At 36.0% G+C, this 15,463-nt stretch overlaps 1 protein-coding gene across 1 annotated transcript in view; it reads right to left on the bottom strand.

Moving 5' to 3' along the window:
- The window catches only part of PREX2 (phosphatidylinositol-3,4,5-trisphosphate dependent Rac exchange factor 2), a 161,773-nt gene that overhangs the window by 84,233 nt on the left and 62,077 nt on the right, over window positions 1-15,463 (bottom strand). Inside the window, exons 9-15 of the mRNA XM_062502196.1 lie at window positions 11,543-11,692; window positions 8,786-8,930; window positions 7,162-7,262; window positions 3,268-3,371; window positions 1,906-1,955; window positions 1,272-1,347; window positions 393-465 (exon numbers count right to left, since the gene is read on the bottom strand). Of these exons, the coding sequence (XP_062358180.1) occupies window positions 393-465; window positions 1,272-1,347; window positions 1,906-1,955; window positions 3,268-3,371; window positions 7,162-7,262; window positions 8,786-8,930; window positions 11,543-11,692 (699 nt within the window). The remainder of the gene's footprint in view (window positions 1-392; window positions 466-1,271; window positions 1,348-1,905; window positions 1,956-3,267; window positions 3,372-7,161; window positions 7,263-8,785; window positions 8,931-11,542; window positions 11,693-15,463) is intronic.

The following is a 15,463-nucleotide window of genomic DNA, read 5'->3' as shown; positions in this document are numbered from 1 at the left end:
TCACTGTTTTGAAACTCATGCTTCTCCATACTTTATTAATTCCCCCCAAAACCTCACATTTCTTTCCTACATTATTTTTTATTGTCTCATCAGTGCCAACACGCATTATTTTCTTAAGACATTTCTTGCAAAGTGACTAATAAAACTGCCCCCACTAAATCCTTTGGCAGATGAATTTCTCAGCACATGCTATTAAATTGGATATAATTTTCTGAGTATTCAATAGCTATTTCTTTTCCTTGAAGATTGTAGCATCAATGTCTTTAGTGATACAATAGAAGAACTTTCCATCTGTTCAGTAATATCTTTATCAACCCCTGCATTTCCTTCCAACTGTGCAGATAACATTAAACAGAAAGTAAGCATAGCTTGTACAGAATGTATTTACTCACCATGGTGCATAAACCCATTATCACAAAGACCTACACCAAATATCATAGCTTCCTCCCTCGTCCGGCAATCCCCCTGTTAAAATACAGTATATTTTTAAAAGGTATTTTAATATATTACCAAAATGGAAACTGTGCACAAAGGAGTAATCTCACAGGGATGGAAATTGCTGTAGATTACATTTGCCACCACCACCTTTATGTACACATTTCTAGCATATATATACATATATATATATACACATATATATATCTATATCTATATATATATATAGATATATAGATATATATAAACCAGTACATACATGTTTATCATAGAATCAAAGAGTAGCATGGGTTGGAAGGGAACTTTACAAATATATATTTATATTACAAATAAATAGGGAAAAGCTTCAGTAAGACTGCACTCCATAAGAACTGAACATAACAAGCATTGAAGTTTTAAACTTTTATTTTATGGAACTAGTGCATGTTGACAAAGTTAACAGGATAGCATGTTGTTTTTTCTCATTCATTTAAAATGAAACAGAATTAATGACAGCAAATTGGTACTGACTTTTTTTTCATCTAGTTAGTAATTTAGAGTTTCTCATTTCATTTCATTTTAAGCCATGGATGGTGTTATATGCTGAATCACAAAGCCAAGTGTCATCAAAACATTTCAATTCAATTTCAGATAAGGAAGATAAGCACAATAGGGATGAAAAGCACAGCTGATGACGGCTGATTTCTGTTACTTTACTAGTTTAAGAGGATTACACTTACAGACACTGTTTTAATAACCCCTAAACAAAGTGTTTGTATGTTGTTCTTGATACATCACTAGCTTTCAAATCAGAATTTAAATATAAAGCATACATAAATCCAAAGGTGTCTACTTGCCTGGGCAATCAACCAATCTATGAATTTGTTAGCCATAACCACTGATTTGTAAGTTCTCAAGTGATAGTCTTTATCCCTGTTCAAAATAAAACAAAACAAGTTTTAAACATCAAATGAAGACTCAGAAGAAAGAGAAAAATACTTGCAGTTTATAAACAAGTTAGTGCAAGCATGAATTGAGCACTTAATTAAGGGTTGAGAAGTTTTCTCTGGAGGAAAAAAATAGCAAATTAAGTCTTTCTTGCAGACAGAAAGGAGGAGGCTGATCACATCTTATTTGGGTGATATTTTCACTGGAGTATAAAGGCAGGTGTGTTGTTCCATCTGGGACTCTTCAAATGAGGTAATGGTGTGTTAGTAAAGAAGTGCACTAATATCTACAGTAAGCATATAAGCATATCCATCAAGATCTAGGAGGCTCTAGAAGTTCATTTAAAAAGTTATATTGAACAGAGTTGGCAGCAATTTAGTGGTTCAGTCACGCTTTTTGTCTTGATAGCATTTCAATCTTATCTGATTACTCTCAAAAGACCAATCTTGAAAGCATGGGTTAGGTTCCTACATTCAAACACAGCATCTTCAGACCATGTACTTCTTCCAAATGACTCCCTCAGGACTTCCCAATTGGACTCACCTAATTACTGGGGTAAAGAGACTGTGAAGACGACAGTACAATCGTACACCCTGTTAAAAAGAGAGAGGTGGTGAGTTAACCACACACTCACATCACAGAAAAGAGTCAGGAACACAGTATGCTGCATGCTGTCAACGAATTTCATTTACATATTAAAAAGGTCTCAAGTTTCTATGTATTTTTCACATGCCAAAACAACGTTTCCTGATAACAATATTAATGAATAAATTATGAAAATGAAAACATTTCCAATCTTAGGTTACTAAGCTTACTGAGACACATGCAAAACAGACTAGCTTAAAGGTAGCATTAAAAAAAACTCTGAAGGTTTGAAATACTTAGAAAGAAAAGCACACAAAAAATAAATCAATGCTTCCATGCATTAAGGTTGTCTCAAACAGTGGTTGCTATTCTACACACAACTGAATAATTAAAGTAAAAACCACTCCATTTCATTATATGCATCAATACTTTGCTTACAAATTAGAATTATAACTAATCAATTTTAAAAATGCAAAAAGATTCCAAGATTAGAAATGTTTTCTATTAAAAACCAATAAATTATACATCTGGAGTAGTTTAAGAAACTACCATCAGAAAATTGCATTTTAAAAAAGAAAAACACATTAGTATTACTTAGGAAACTATCAAAAAGCAATTATGTTTGCAATATGCAAGTATAATGACTAAAAGCTGTGTCAAATTGGATTCCATCCTACTTTGCTCTGCCTTGGAGTTCAGTATTGTAGATTCCTCTAGATGCACTTTACATTAGCAAGTGGAGCAAAAATTAAATTATACTGCAGTGTAATACCCAAATGCAGAGATTTTCTACTGACTCTATATCATGACAAATTCGAATATTAATGACTTTAAATGCAACCTAGATCAATCTTTTCATTGTTGTCAGTAGCATAGCTGGGTAGTATAAGCTATTATATTTAAACATCCATGTGACTAAAGATTTACCGCCTTGTTAGGGTGCTTATAAAGGACACTCAGATTTTAGAGAAATTTTAAAGCAGATTCCTACATGTATCTTCATATCTATGAGAAGGACTGAAAAATACAATAGACTGAACCTCAACTTCAGGATCACCCAGAAACACAGACAATGCATCCTGCATATGAAACCACTGAATAGCAACTATAACTGCATAATGGTAAACTGTGATTTTGTATTTAAAATGTGTAAAAACTAACCAAAAGCTTAAAAAAGGAAAAGTTGAATTTGGTTCACATAAATATAGAGTGGCAGCTGTGAGGGTATGTTGTTTATCCCAGCAAATCTTACATTACTTTTCAAGGAGAATCTGTTTCTGATGTGTTCTTCCTAACAATAGCAATTACTTTATTCTGTACCTTGGAGATCACATCCTGCATCTCATTTCTGGGGTAGTATGTTCCATCATCATATCGGAATCTGTACAGCATGTGTTCAGGTTTGAATTGGTGCTTATCTGTAACTAAATTAAATTAAAAAAAAAAAAAGGCATTGTTAGATGACTTTCTGAAGAAACCAAGGAGGGAGAAGAAGGTCAGCATCATTTCTTCTAGTAAGAGCCCTAAACACAGCAATAGGTAGATTTCAAACAGGGAGGCCAGGAAGCCAAATTAGATCATCTGCCCTAAGTTCCTTTATGCCACTGGTGACAATATTCCTTAGTACATTTAAGTAGTACAGAAGAAAATAAACAATTTCAAGTCATGGGGTAAAGAATAAGGAAGATAGGCAAGGGAGAGCATGAAAAATTAGGCACTCAAATATTTTTCGTTTTCAGTGCTTTTGCAAAGCTTATCACGCAAATAGCCAAATAAGATTAATTCTGCAAATTATGCATATTATTTTTCCACATTATTTTCTGTCATCATTTTTGATGAAGCCAATCTCAGATGATTCAGTAAATATACAAAAACTTCATAACACATTTGACCAGTCTTGCAGTGGGAGCAAAGGAGAGAGGAATGTCCTCCTTAACCTCATAAGTGCAAGAGAATGGCAATTATTATGAAGATGTTGATAATCTGTTTCCCCAAAGACCTGGAAAAAAGGATCTTAACAGGTGGACTATCAGAGTTTAATGAGATTCCAGCAACAAACCTAACAACTTCAAGTGTTTTGTCAAAACAAGTCCTACCATACGATACAAATGTTCTCCTGGAAACTGTACTGCTGTAAATCTTCTTGAAAAACAGCTGATGTATTTGATGGTTGAGGACAGGATTAGGCATTATCTCCATCCTAAGATAACTACTTCATTAATTAGAGCTTTGCATGCAGTTGTAAGCTTTAATTTTGAAAGTCAATTTACATGTCATCAACTGATAAAGGAGGATGCTGTAATGTCTTCATTTATCAGAGTAACACACCTGACAGAGTTAGGTAATTCTGTGCATGCCTTCCTAAAGCAAGTGATTTAGCTATCATACATAATTCTGTTCCAAGAATTTAGATAGGCATCATAAACATTGTACAGTGAGGTGCCTTCCATCTGTGTCATTTTTCATGCCTCTCCAAGCTTCTCAGTATTTCCATGCATCATCTCATACACAGACATAAAAAGTGAACTTCATACATTAAGTGGTTTCGCCAGTGTCACGTGCAAGAGCAAAATAACATCTCTACTTGCATTTGATATCTCTGCTAATAGTAAAGCCCAGGACACTATTCCAATTGCCTTGAACTGGTGGTTATTCAAAATAATTTGTAAGCTCTTTTACGTATCATTGCCTCTAAATACATGAGAAACAGACTACAAAATTTTCACATGTAATGCCTAACGTAAGTATCTAAGTGAATTTTAATGGACTGTGACCATTTAACTAAGAAACAAAGATGTCTTCTAGCTCTATGATTAAAAAATATCCCACTGTTGAATAAAAATTATGTATTCCAATAGATTAACATATAAAAAGAGTTCTTATGTCCAGCAAGTTGTGAAAATAAGAAAAACACCATCAAGACAGTTTTGCCTAACGCCAAATTATTCCTCACCCTTACAGGGATGCGCTGGAAGGGAACCAGGATAACAAAGCACCTTTCCTTTCTTGCATGCCTATGACAAACAGACCAAGCTATGCTCTCTGAGGAGCACAAGCACCACTCTGTCTCTGCAGGCCCAACTAACCACAGGGCACCAGAAACTAAGGGAATAGCTCCACAGAGCTGGAACATGCTGGCTTTCAAACACTTAAGGTCACGACAAGCTGCATTACCACTAAAAGGCCAAGTTGGTTTGTGTGTCATTTACAACACTGTACCCACATTTATGCTGGGATAGGTATTTATATGGCATATGCTATGCAAAGGGAACTGATCAAGGTTTAAACTGGTTTTTTAATTTATTTGCCAAGGTAATTTTAAACCAGATCATTACATCGGTCCAAGAAACTGCACAGCCATATAAATACCTATTCATTTTAAAATTATCTGATATTCAGTTTACTTTTGTAACTACAAAGCTCCTTAATCCATTGAGACAAGGCTTCCATCTCTAATCATCTGCAGTGAGTAGACAAAGTACCTCACTCCATTGACTGGTATCAGTCATTTCAGATATCAGACAACTCCACTGGGAAGATTGAAAATAGCAGCATACAAAGAGATTTTTCCCCTTATATAAAAGTGGAGGTGGGGGAGGGAAAAAGCTGTAACTTTTCTACTTGTCAGAGTTCACACATCAGGAAGTACAACAAAGTCCATCACAACATGATTCTGTCATTGCTAGAATGAACTCCAGCACAGTGACAATAATGGCCAGCCTACTGAATATGCAAACTCTCAACAAAGACCTCTACAATATTTGCAATGTAAATAACAGCCAAACGTTCTTCCTCCCTTGCTCTCTCTGTGAAAACAGATGGTTCATTCAACTTTATTTTAGGAATGCTATTTTCAGTGAACCACAGCTGGATTCACTATTCAAAATAGCATGTCTGGCTCATATTTCTATGATCTAATATAATTACCCTTTTATCTCATGAAGTTGCACAATATTCATTTAACTTTGCATTGAGAAAATCTATGGGTGTATTTAGTATATAAATTAGAAGATCAGGAGAAGAATCTATGGCAACTGAATCATTCCACTGAAAACAATTCAGTGTGTGTAGTAAACATAATTGCATCTGACATTTGAATGATGGTGGAGAAAAATCATGTAGACTGGCATTAAAGAAGTGAAGACTACATGACTACTGATGAACAACCTTATTTTTCCTCCTACTCCGCATATGTTTAAAACACACACTGCTCAATGGCATTATGTTTCTCCCACCTTCTTTCCAGTCAAAGGCATTAAAATCATTATGACGAACTTAAATTAAGTATTAAATTCATTGCTGGATGGAGTACATAAGTATTAAACTGTATATTATCAAAGTTTACTAAATTTACATCTAAATTTACACCCTAGATCTACAATAGAATGGTAACTAACTTGAGAGCTTTGTTTTGAGTCACTGTACCTATCATATGTGATTCTGTAAAATATGGCTTCAAAACCAGAAGTTTCTCCAGTTTATTTTGGTCCTGTTAGACTACACCTTGTAATAATGACAGAGACATTAATGACAATAATGACATGCTCTGGCAAGAGAAAAATGTTGCCAATGTAAATTACCTGCAGAAATCAAACCTTCTTACTGGCTAAAAAATTGAACCCTTTCAGTGATACTTCTCTCTACAGTGAGCTAAATGCAGAGAGTTGACTGCAAATTTCAGTATCAAAATATCAATTTTAGTAATTATACAATGTAGTGAAGGCCTTTAAACTCAAAAGATTAAACTGTTGGGTTACAGACTCATCAGCTCCACTTGTAACATCTAACAGATGAACAGACAGATTTATCAAAACAGCCAGCTGTGACTCACTGTCACTTAAAATTCTTAGTTGAACACCTATCCCTAAAATGCCTGGCCTAAATAAAGGCTAGAATTCTTACAAGCAGTAAACTGTTCTATGTTTCCCCAGAATATCTTTTTGCTTGCAAGAGACCAGCAATGTTTCTCTAGGTCCCTTTTCCCAGTGTTTTGATCCAAACAGCAAAGAGGAAATCTAGTTAAATCAGTGGGCCTTTCCCAGTATATCTGCTATGGACAAGTACAATGGCCCCATGAAGCCCCTGAAGGGATATAATGCAGATTCAACGAGCTGTCTTGTGTAAACAAGACCATCTTTTCTTCAAACAAAACAAGTCCATTCTAATTACAGCAATTATCTTGAAAATAAATAAGTTAAAACTAGCTATATCTACCATGGTGAATAATGCCGTTCTCTAGTAAAGCTTGGCCAAGATGAACACCTTCTTCAGATTTGTGTATCTCTCCAATTTCCAACAGCCAGGACACAAATTCACTGAAAAACAGATACAGAAAACAAACTTTACATCTCATACCACCAGATCTGCTGCATGTCCCTCTCCATTACTTGTGTTTCTTACAAGCCTCCTAAATGATTCTTTACCCAAAGATCTTCAAAATGTGTACCACCTTTAAAATCCTCACTTTTTACAGTTTTTCTGTTATTTTGAGATAACCACCTATGGTTTCCCATGAGATGTCTTTTCTGCTCAGAAGTCTTCCATGCATGAAGTTAACCTGGCACATAGTAAAGATTTCCCATGTTTTCTGGGATATCCTCAACTAGCATAGCTGCATTTGATCAGATAGACCAGATCAGGCAATCCCAGGCATTCCTACTGCACCTGCCCAGGGCAGGTATGCCATAATGGTAGAACATAACCACAGCATGACAGAACAGTAGGCTTGTAACTTCCAAGGTGTGTCAAACATATTGACATCCAAAGCATATACACCAAGTATATATTCACGTGCAGAAAATACCTGGCTTCTGCGAAAGTAGAGCTGATGCAGGTCAGAGACATTGGATCTGCAGCACATTAAGATGTGCATGTTACAAACCAGAAGTACAACAAGGTAGCGCAACCTTCACATGCATAGGTTTTGACTGGTGACCCATCGAGCAGCAGAAGCATTCTTCAAAACAGTTCACTCCAAAAATAGCACTGAAAATAAGCCATTTGGTGGTAGATTTAAATGGCTCCTCACCATGAGTGTGTTCTTCACCTGCATCCAACAACTTCACTACGGAAACATGATTCCACCACAACTGAATCATTCACCTTAATCCTGATTCCATTTCTCTTCAACTGTGTCACTTATGACAGTGCATAAGAATCTCCCAATTTTTATTTCCTCTTTTGAACCCAGTGGTATCTTCTCGACAACATTTTTGTGCAAAACATTTTATTTTATAAAAATGCTTTTCACACTTAACTTATGCTCCTAAGTTTTCATACTTCTCTTATGGCCAAACGAAATGTGATAATCCTTCTCTCCCCCAAATGATTTTTTTTTCATATACACATTTTAGGGCTTCTATTTCTCTTTCATTCTTTTTAAGTCATAGGCATAATAAGGCATTATAAATATCCTCCTGATAATTTAAGCAGGTAAACCTTATTTAGTAACTCTGTTCCTGACCTTCAAGCAAGAGTAGGGCAGGAGCTGTTTTAAGAGACGAAGATTACTTAGGTGGAATAAATAACATTTTACACTCCAAACGAGCCATTACAGAGACAAAATGCATTAAACAAGTTCGGAATTATTTCTTGAGAGAAACAAATTCAGTTGATGCATTTCCATGTATTCATCATGCCCTTTGCAGAACTACTTTGTAAAACGAGTACACATTCATAAATTTCAGGCAGACCATTTCACATTCTGGCTAAATTCTGTGAGGCATATAGACCTAACAGGCATTACAAATTAAGTATGGTTTCTGCAGAATCCCGAAGAAGATTTAAAATGTGGGTTTAGATGGTAAAAATTCATGCTATCAAATGCATATAATAATACCTTCCAAGAAAGCATTTGGGGAAAGTGGTTAATTTCCTCTTCCTGTCTTTGATGAGATTCCCTTGTTTGCACATCATTTTGTACAACCGTTCTCCTTGCTCAGAGATCATCACCCAAGTGTCCTGTTCCATGCCCAATTTCAAACCTGCCAAAAATGCATCAACATTTTATTAAGTGATACTGCCATTCATTATATTTCAGTATCTTCCCTGAAATGGAGAAGCAATACTGATATTTTACATACAAAAAAAAAAAGTTAAAGAACTGTTTTTCGTTATTTTCTCATGATCAAGTTAAACCACAAACATCTGATCTTCATAAAGCATAACCAAAAGGTATTTTTCTCACAGGGAAGTTAAATTGTTACTCTACCGACATCACCATTTATTTTGTAGTAATAAAAGACTTCAGTGTATGAACATTGCAAGAGTGTAGTTGTGTCTTCACAAGTTTAAAACAAAGTACCTTGGTTCTGCTCTTACCATGTGGTAATAAAAAGATCTTCACATAAAGGAATTTTTTTCAAATTTTCAGTCAATAGTAGCAACAAGTTATCAGGCATACATATGCTAGTTTCACATAGACAATTCACCCCTTTTCCACAAAAACATTCAGGCTTGGCAGGGGAGCTGGAACTAGAAGATCTTCATGGCCCTCTTCAACCCAATTCATTCTATAATATTCCATCTGAGTAAGGGTCTTGTATTTCTTTAGTTCTGAAAATAAAGCCTGACATGAGGAGAAGCTAACAGCAGTACTGGGCCCTAAGTATTGAATAAGGATTGTCTCTCATTACCCATGAGCTAGATAGCAGTGATGTCACAAAAACAAATAAAACTTGGAATACCCCAGGCAAAAGAAAACTTAAGTAATATACTACTTCTGGAGCTTATAGGATGTTGAAGCTGTTATTTGCATTGACTTTTCAAATAAGGTCATCACAGCATCATCAGTCTTAAATATGACCACCTCTGAAATAAATTTCCAACTGGCTGAGTGCCTCAGGTCTTTACAGGAAAGCCACCAAACTGACAGAAAATTTCTGCAAGAAGTTTCTAATACATCTCGATTTCCTCTAGCAAGCCTAGTTTATAATTTTATTACAAAAGCTGAAAACTGCTAAAGCACTTAATTCAGACCATTGTCTCCTTTTTGTTCAGCTTCTACTACATGGATTCCAAGTAAAAGTACAGGTTTAGTTTCTCTCGGTCCGTTGAATCTCTGAGTCTTCCAACTAATTTGGTTTTGACAATTCTGTGTTGCACTCTGAACCTATGTGTGCCTCGTCTCCCCCTTATTTCATGGTTGTCTCCTTGGTAGCAAACCCACTGAGAGCATCAGGACCTGAAAGCTTCCACAAATCATGGGATGCTAGAATCCTAAGACATGCATTGGTTTTAGGATGGCTACCTCAGACCTCCAGCTGGCCAAAATTTAGCTCCAACTCACTTCAACTACCAGCTGCTCAGTTGATTAGTGTGAAATAGTAAGAATTCATCAATATAAAATACTACTTCTTACTCTTCGTATATCTTACTGAAAGCATCAAGAGCCTAAGGGAGACATGAAACTTAGTGGAGAATTAGGATTTACTGAAAATATTTTAGTCAGTTCCACACAAGGTTCTATACAGAAGCAGACAAACCTGGGGGTTTTTTTTGCATGTCTACCACAATGCTTTTTCATTTTTTAAGCATTTTTTGTATTTTAAAAGTGTTGAGAATTTAGACCTCTAAAGCGTCTTTTTAGCTTTCCTGCTACAAATTCCTGAGGACAATGCTGATTAGCCAGTGCTGAGATGCCCTTCTTAAAACTCTGGTCCTACAACAGATTCTAGAACATCCAGTACTCAACTTTAAAAGACCAAAGAAAATATTGTTAGTGTCCATTTCCAGCAGAGGCACAAACCAAGAGTTACTGCAACAGGAGACGGAAAACTCTACAAAAATCAGGAAAAGAACCACAGATCTAAATACAAGGTCATATTTTCTTTCAATATCAAGGCTCCAAATAACCTCACTAATTAGGGTATTTGAGCTTGCAAATCAAATTAGCTCCAGAAAATGATGATGTGTCATCTTTCCCTGCTTCTACTTTGCACTGGGTTCACCTTGAAAACAAAGTTATTTGTGGTCACATTTGAGATCAGGATTATATTTCATCCAAGTATTCTTCCACCTTAATTCAGTTACTCAGAAAGATAGTGGTTTTCCAAAGGTGACTGGAAATGGTGATTACTTTCTTGGGTAGGAGATAGTACATCCAAGGTGGAGTTGTGAATGTGTTGTGTACCATTTCAGTTTGGATCATCTGCATTAAGATCCAACACAGAAAGCTGGCTCATTTTGGTGATTCAAATGGCCAGTCACAAAGGAAATCAGCGCATACAAATCCCACAAGGCATTTAGGACAGATCCTCAGATACCATAAAACCATGATAATACACAGGTGTCAACAAATTTATGACAATTTATACTGGTTGATGATAAGCTGTAAAATCACAGATTAAATCATCTCCCCATTTCTCAAACAGCACTGACTATCAGCATATATGATTCAAGGTATTATACCCTTCCCAGTTCAAGTTTGATTCATTATTCCCAGACTAGTGATGTTCATAAATCTTCAGCTGAACCTGACACCGCAAGTTTACCTACCAGCTGGTTTTGCTTTCTATCTCAACATATACAGTATGTATACCTCAAAAATACAGTATAGCTTTCTGGCAGAGCAATACAAGGAAGTTTATTGACCCACCTTTTCTTCTCTCTCGCTCTTTCAAAATAGCTTCCAGCCATTCTTGCTTCTCTTCAGGGGTTTTTGCCATGCATACAAACCATTTATTCTTTGCCGTGTTGTGGATCTTCCAGCCATTAATAACTGTGTGGCCACTGCTGTGGTAGTCAGCTGGGAATAGATAAAATTACTTAAAGAGCACCAACTCATAAAAAAAGCAATAGCAATTGTTGCCACAATTACTAAAAACTTATCACCACACATAAAAATCCAGACAATACAGAAGAAAAAAAGATTAATTTAAATTTATCTGTGCCCTGTGAACTATGTTGTAACTTAATAAACTGTAGCTTTAATTTTAGTAAACAGTGTCCTTTGTAAAGTGTAACAGAGATTTGCCTAGCATATAGAAGAAGGTATAAAGTCGACACTAAAGCAGGCAGAGTCCTATTAAAAGAAAAATATAATGGTACTTGGAGTACTTTTGTGTTAAAACTGCAATAAATAATTCCTTAAACAAGAAGCACTGTGCTTTTGCCCCTTAAATTGCTCAGAGTTGCTGTGCTGATTGACTGATTTACTAATAACTGCAAAAAAGGACTAAATATACAGGGGAGAAATATAATTTTAATTTCACAAATAATCAAAGCAGAGATATTTGGTGTATCATTACTGGTTACCTGAATAAGCAAATATGTACCCTTACTAGTGTAAACAAACTGCAATATAATAAAGAAGTTTCTGATCTAAAACCAAATGCCTAATTCCTGAAATATGTTCCTAAAAGCCTTATGTTCAATGGGCACATTACAAGAGGTAAGGTATGCTGGTGTTCTTAGATAACTAGAACTCCTGACTCTGAACATGTAAAAATATCTATGCTACAGAAATCAAACTATTTACTACTTTTTACTCTCTATTTACTTCTATAGCAATTTACTTCGGTAGCCATTTTACTAGCAATTTATGCTAGTCCATAAATATCATTCAGAAATTCCAAAACTAACCCCTAACTACCCTTCACTAGGATTGCACTAATTTCCTGGGGGAAAATTTGTAAGGCAGAAACGCCTTATGATAAGAAATAATCTTTTCTTCATTAAACATAGACTAAAAAACTAGGGCTAGCAACTACAATACAAAACATTCAGAAAAATCAAAGGTCAATATTTTCTCACCAGAAACTTTCATTAAGTGGCAAAAAAGTCCTAAGGCCAACCCTAAACTAGTGCAATAACTGTGCAGCTTCTCATTTAGTAAATACTTTTTCAGCCCCATTTTTTTATGATGAGATGAGATTTTCTGAAACTGAAACCCTTGCTGAAATGCTTAATAAGATTTATCATAAATCTCACCAGACATGCTAGTATCTTTTCAATAACTTTGCATTTTAATTAGATGGAAACAGCCAAGCTTTGTGTACTGGGCTGGGAAATGTTAGGAACTACTAGAAAATCATAAGACTGATGGCTAATTTCTAAACCAACAAAACTTTCTAGTACTCAAAGCATGTAAAAAAATGCAAGAAAGTCTATGACAGGGGAAATAATGAAGTTATTTATCCAACATCATGTTCATGCCACTTACCTATTTATCATATTTTTATTTGCATGGCCTATGCATAGCATCCTTTGTTTCTATACAAACATTGTTTCTTGAAAATTACCCATCATACTATTCAGGCACTCTTAGAAAATCAGACCAAAAAGTCAAGGACAAGAAATAAGTCTCAGACAGAAACTCTCAGCTGACAGACTACAGACGCTTGGAGATCAGAGGCAGAAGCACTACTGAAGGAAGTAAAGTTAAGGTTCCTTTGTTTGTTTATTAAGTTAGAGGTGAATACATATAAAACTACAAGGTCATAATTTTCCCGTGGTCTTTTTTGCTGTATGCCTATCATCACAAGGCATTTGTAGGGAAATGTTTACTGATGCACTGAACTACAGCAGTTAAAATTGTGGCAAAAAAATAAAACGTATTTTAAAAAAAGGCTTAGACTCACAAATGGATTTAGAGCCTCCAACTTTGGACAAAAATTTGGTGTTAATTCAGTAGCTTAATCCAGAAAAAAAAAAAATTGTGTGTCCAGACACTTGAATCTCCCAGTGTAGTGATAGATGACTTTTTAAATATGCAGCTTCCTTGGCACCTGAGGATTTGTAACTGCAGGGCCAAGAGCACCCCGGCTGCTTGACCACAATCACTTCATTCCACCACAAACCCACAGAATTCTGGGAAAAGCCCAATCACCAAGCTGGGTACTATAGCTGCCTAATGTATACAGAGGGCACTGAGCTCAGGTGAGAAAAGGTGGATGGTAGCAGTTGTCCATCTTTGCTATAGTAACACACTGCTGTGATGCCCACTTTGACTTCAGCCTCTGTCTCTAACTGCAGTACCTCTGCTTCCTCCTTCGCTCTTCACATTCCCCATGGAGAGAAATCCCTACAATTCTCCAAGGCTCCCATGAGCAATTTGTTCTCCCCAGTACACCCATGCCCATAGCCAAGTGCAGTTCATCATTACACTGTCATCCCATATAAATTCCTACCTTCTTTGGACTGGCTATTGGGCAAAATCTGGTCAAGAGCTGCTGGCCAGCTGGGAGGTGTGCATGTCCTGACTGCCCAGCTGCTCTGCTCATATGCACACTCTTCACATCAATGCAACCATAGTTGCCAGTCAGACTAAACAAATAATTTGCAAACCTAACATAATGGTTACAGAAGGAAGAAGAGCACGAGACTGCCGTTCGCACCATGCAAAGTCTGAACAAGCAGGATCAACAAATCATTAAAGCTACAACTTCCCCAGGAAAGGTGATGAAAGATGACATCATCTTTTAATGTTACTTGGTAATCCATTAAAGCTTGTAATTTGAATTGCAATATACTGTTCAAAATTCATGACTCATATCTTTGAATGATGCATAAGAAGCAATTTGTTGTAGTCATATACAAAATAATTTTCTTCTTCCCTTAAAAAAAATAAACAGAAGTCTCTTTTGAAGTACGTTTAAGTTTCTTGGAGGTTCTTAGGACCATCAATGCTCAGAAATACCAAGGAAATAATTGCTGCACAGTATTAACTGCCATCCTACATGCATGCTTTTTGATGCAGATTCCATCTACTTTTATCATGTTGTGTTTTTTCCATATCATGCCTCATTTCAAGACTAGAGAGGAAAGAACTACTATACTAGAGACAAACATAAATCTGGTATTTCCTAAGTCTCACGTGTTTCTCTTCATAAACCTTTCATTTAATGGCTGGTGATTGCCTTCAGAAATGTATTTTTCTCTCAAAACTGAATTTTAGCAACTGGTACAGAAAAAAGAATGTGATTACCATAAAACCACCTTTTGAATACTTGCAAGGGGGTGTGTAGCCACATTAGTTTAAGATCATAAATAAGTCTGTCCTAATAAGTAATATGCATTCCACTTTAATCAGTACAATCAAGAAAAAGCAGAGTGCTTCATGGTGCTGAAACAAAAAAAGAAAGCTTGCACCAACTGTAGTGCTCAGCCAAGGCCTAATTTCATCAAAGAAAAATTGCTTTTCAGAAAAAGCTTTGTTAATTTCTGTAGGCATGTCATTAGCATGATAATAAACCACACTGGGAATCTGTTTTGTTATTTCTATGCTTCTATTCACAAAGAACGAAGACTACATTCCTACATCTGTCAATGCTGAGAGCAAACACTCTCAGTTGCCCCGTTCCCTGGAGCTCCATGGCTCCTTATATAAACTGAGCAGTGGATCCCAAAATCTGCAGTAAGGAACTGTGGAAGTACCATCTAGACTCAGTAGTCTTTAATGTCTATAAAGAGATCCATCTGGAGTGCATGACAGAGTCCTGCACAGATATGAAAATATAAGCACTCTGCACCCAGAGCTTCCTCTCTAAACTAGGAATTAAAGAAATTGATAGGTAAT

This window comes from Cinclus cinclus, chromosome 1 (assembly GCF_963662255.1).
Source record: "Cinclus cinclus chromosome 1, bCinCin1.1, whole genome shotgun sequence".
Taxonomy (NCBI): Eukaryota; Metazoa; Chordata; class Aves; order Passeriformes; family Cinclidae; genus Cinclus; species Cinclus cinclus.
The sequence above is the reverse complement of the archived record's forward strand: the minus strand, read 5'-3'. Positions and strand labels throughout refer to the sequence as shown.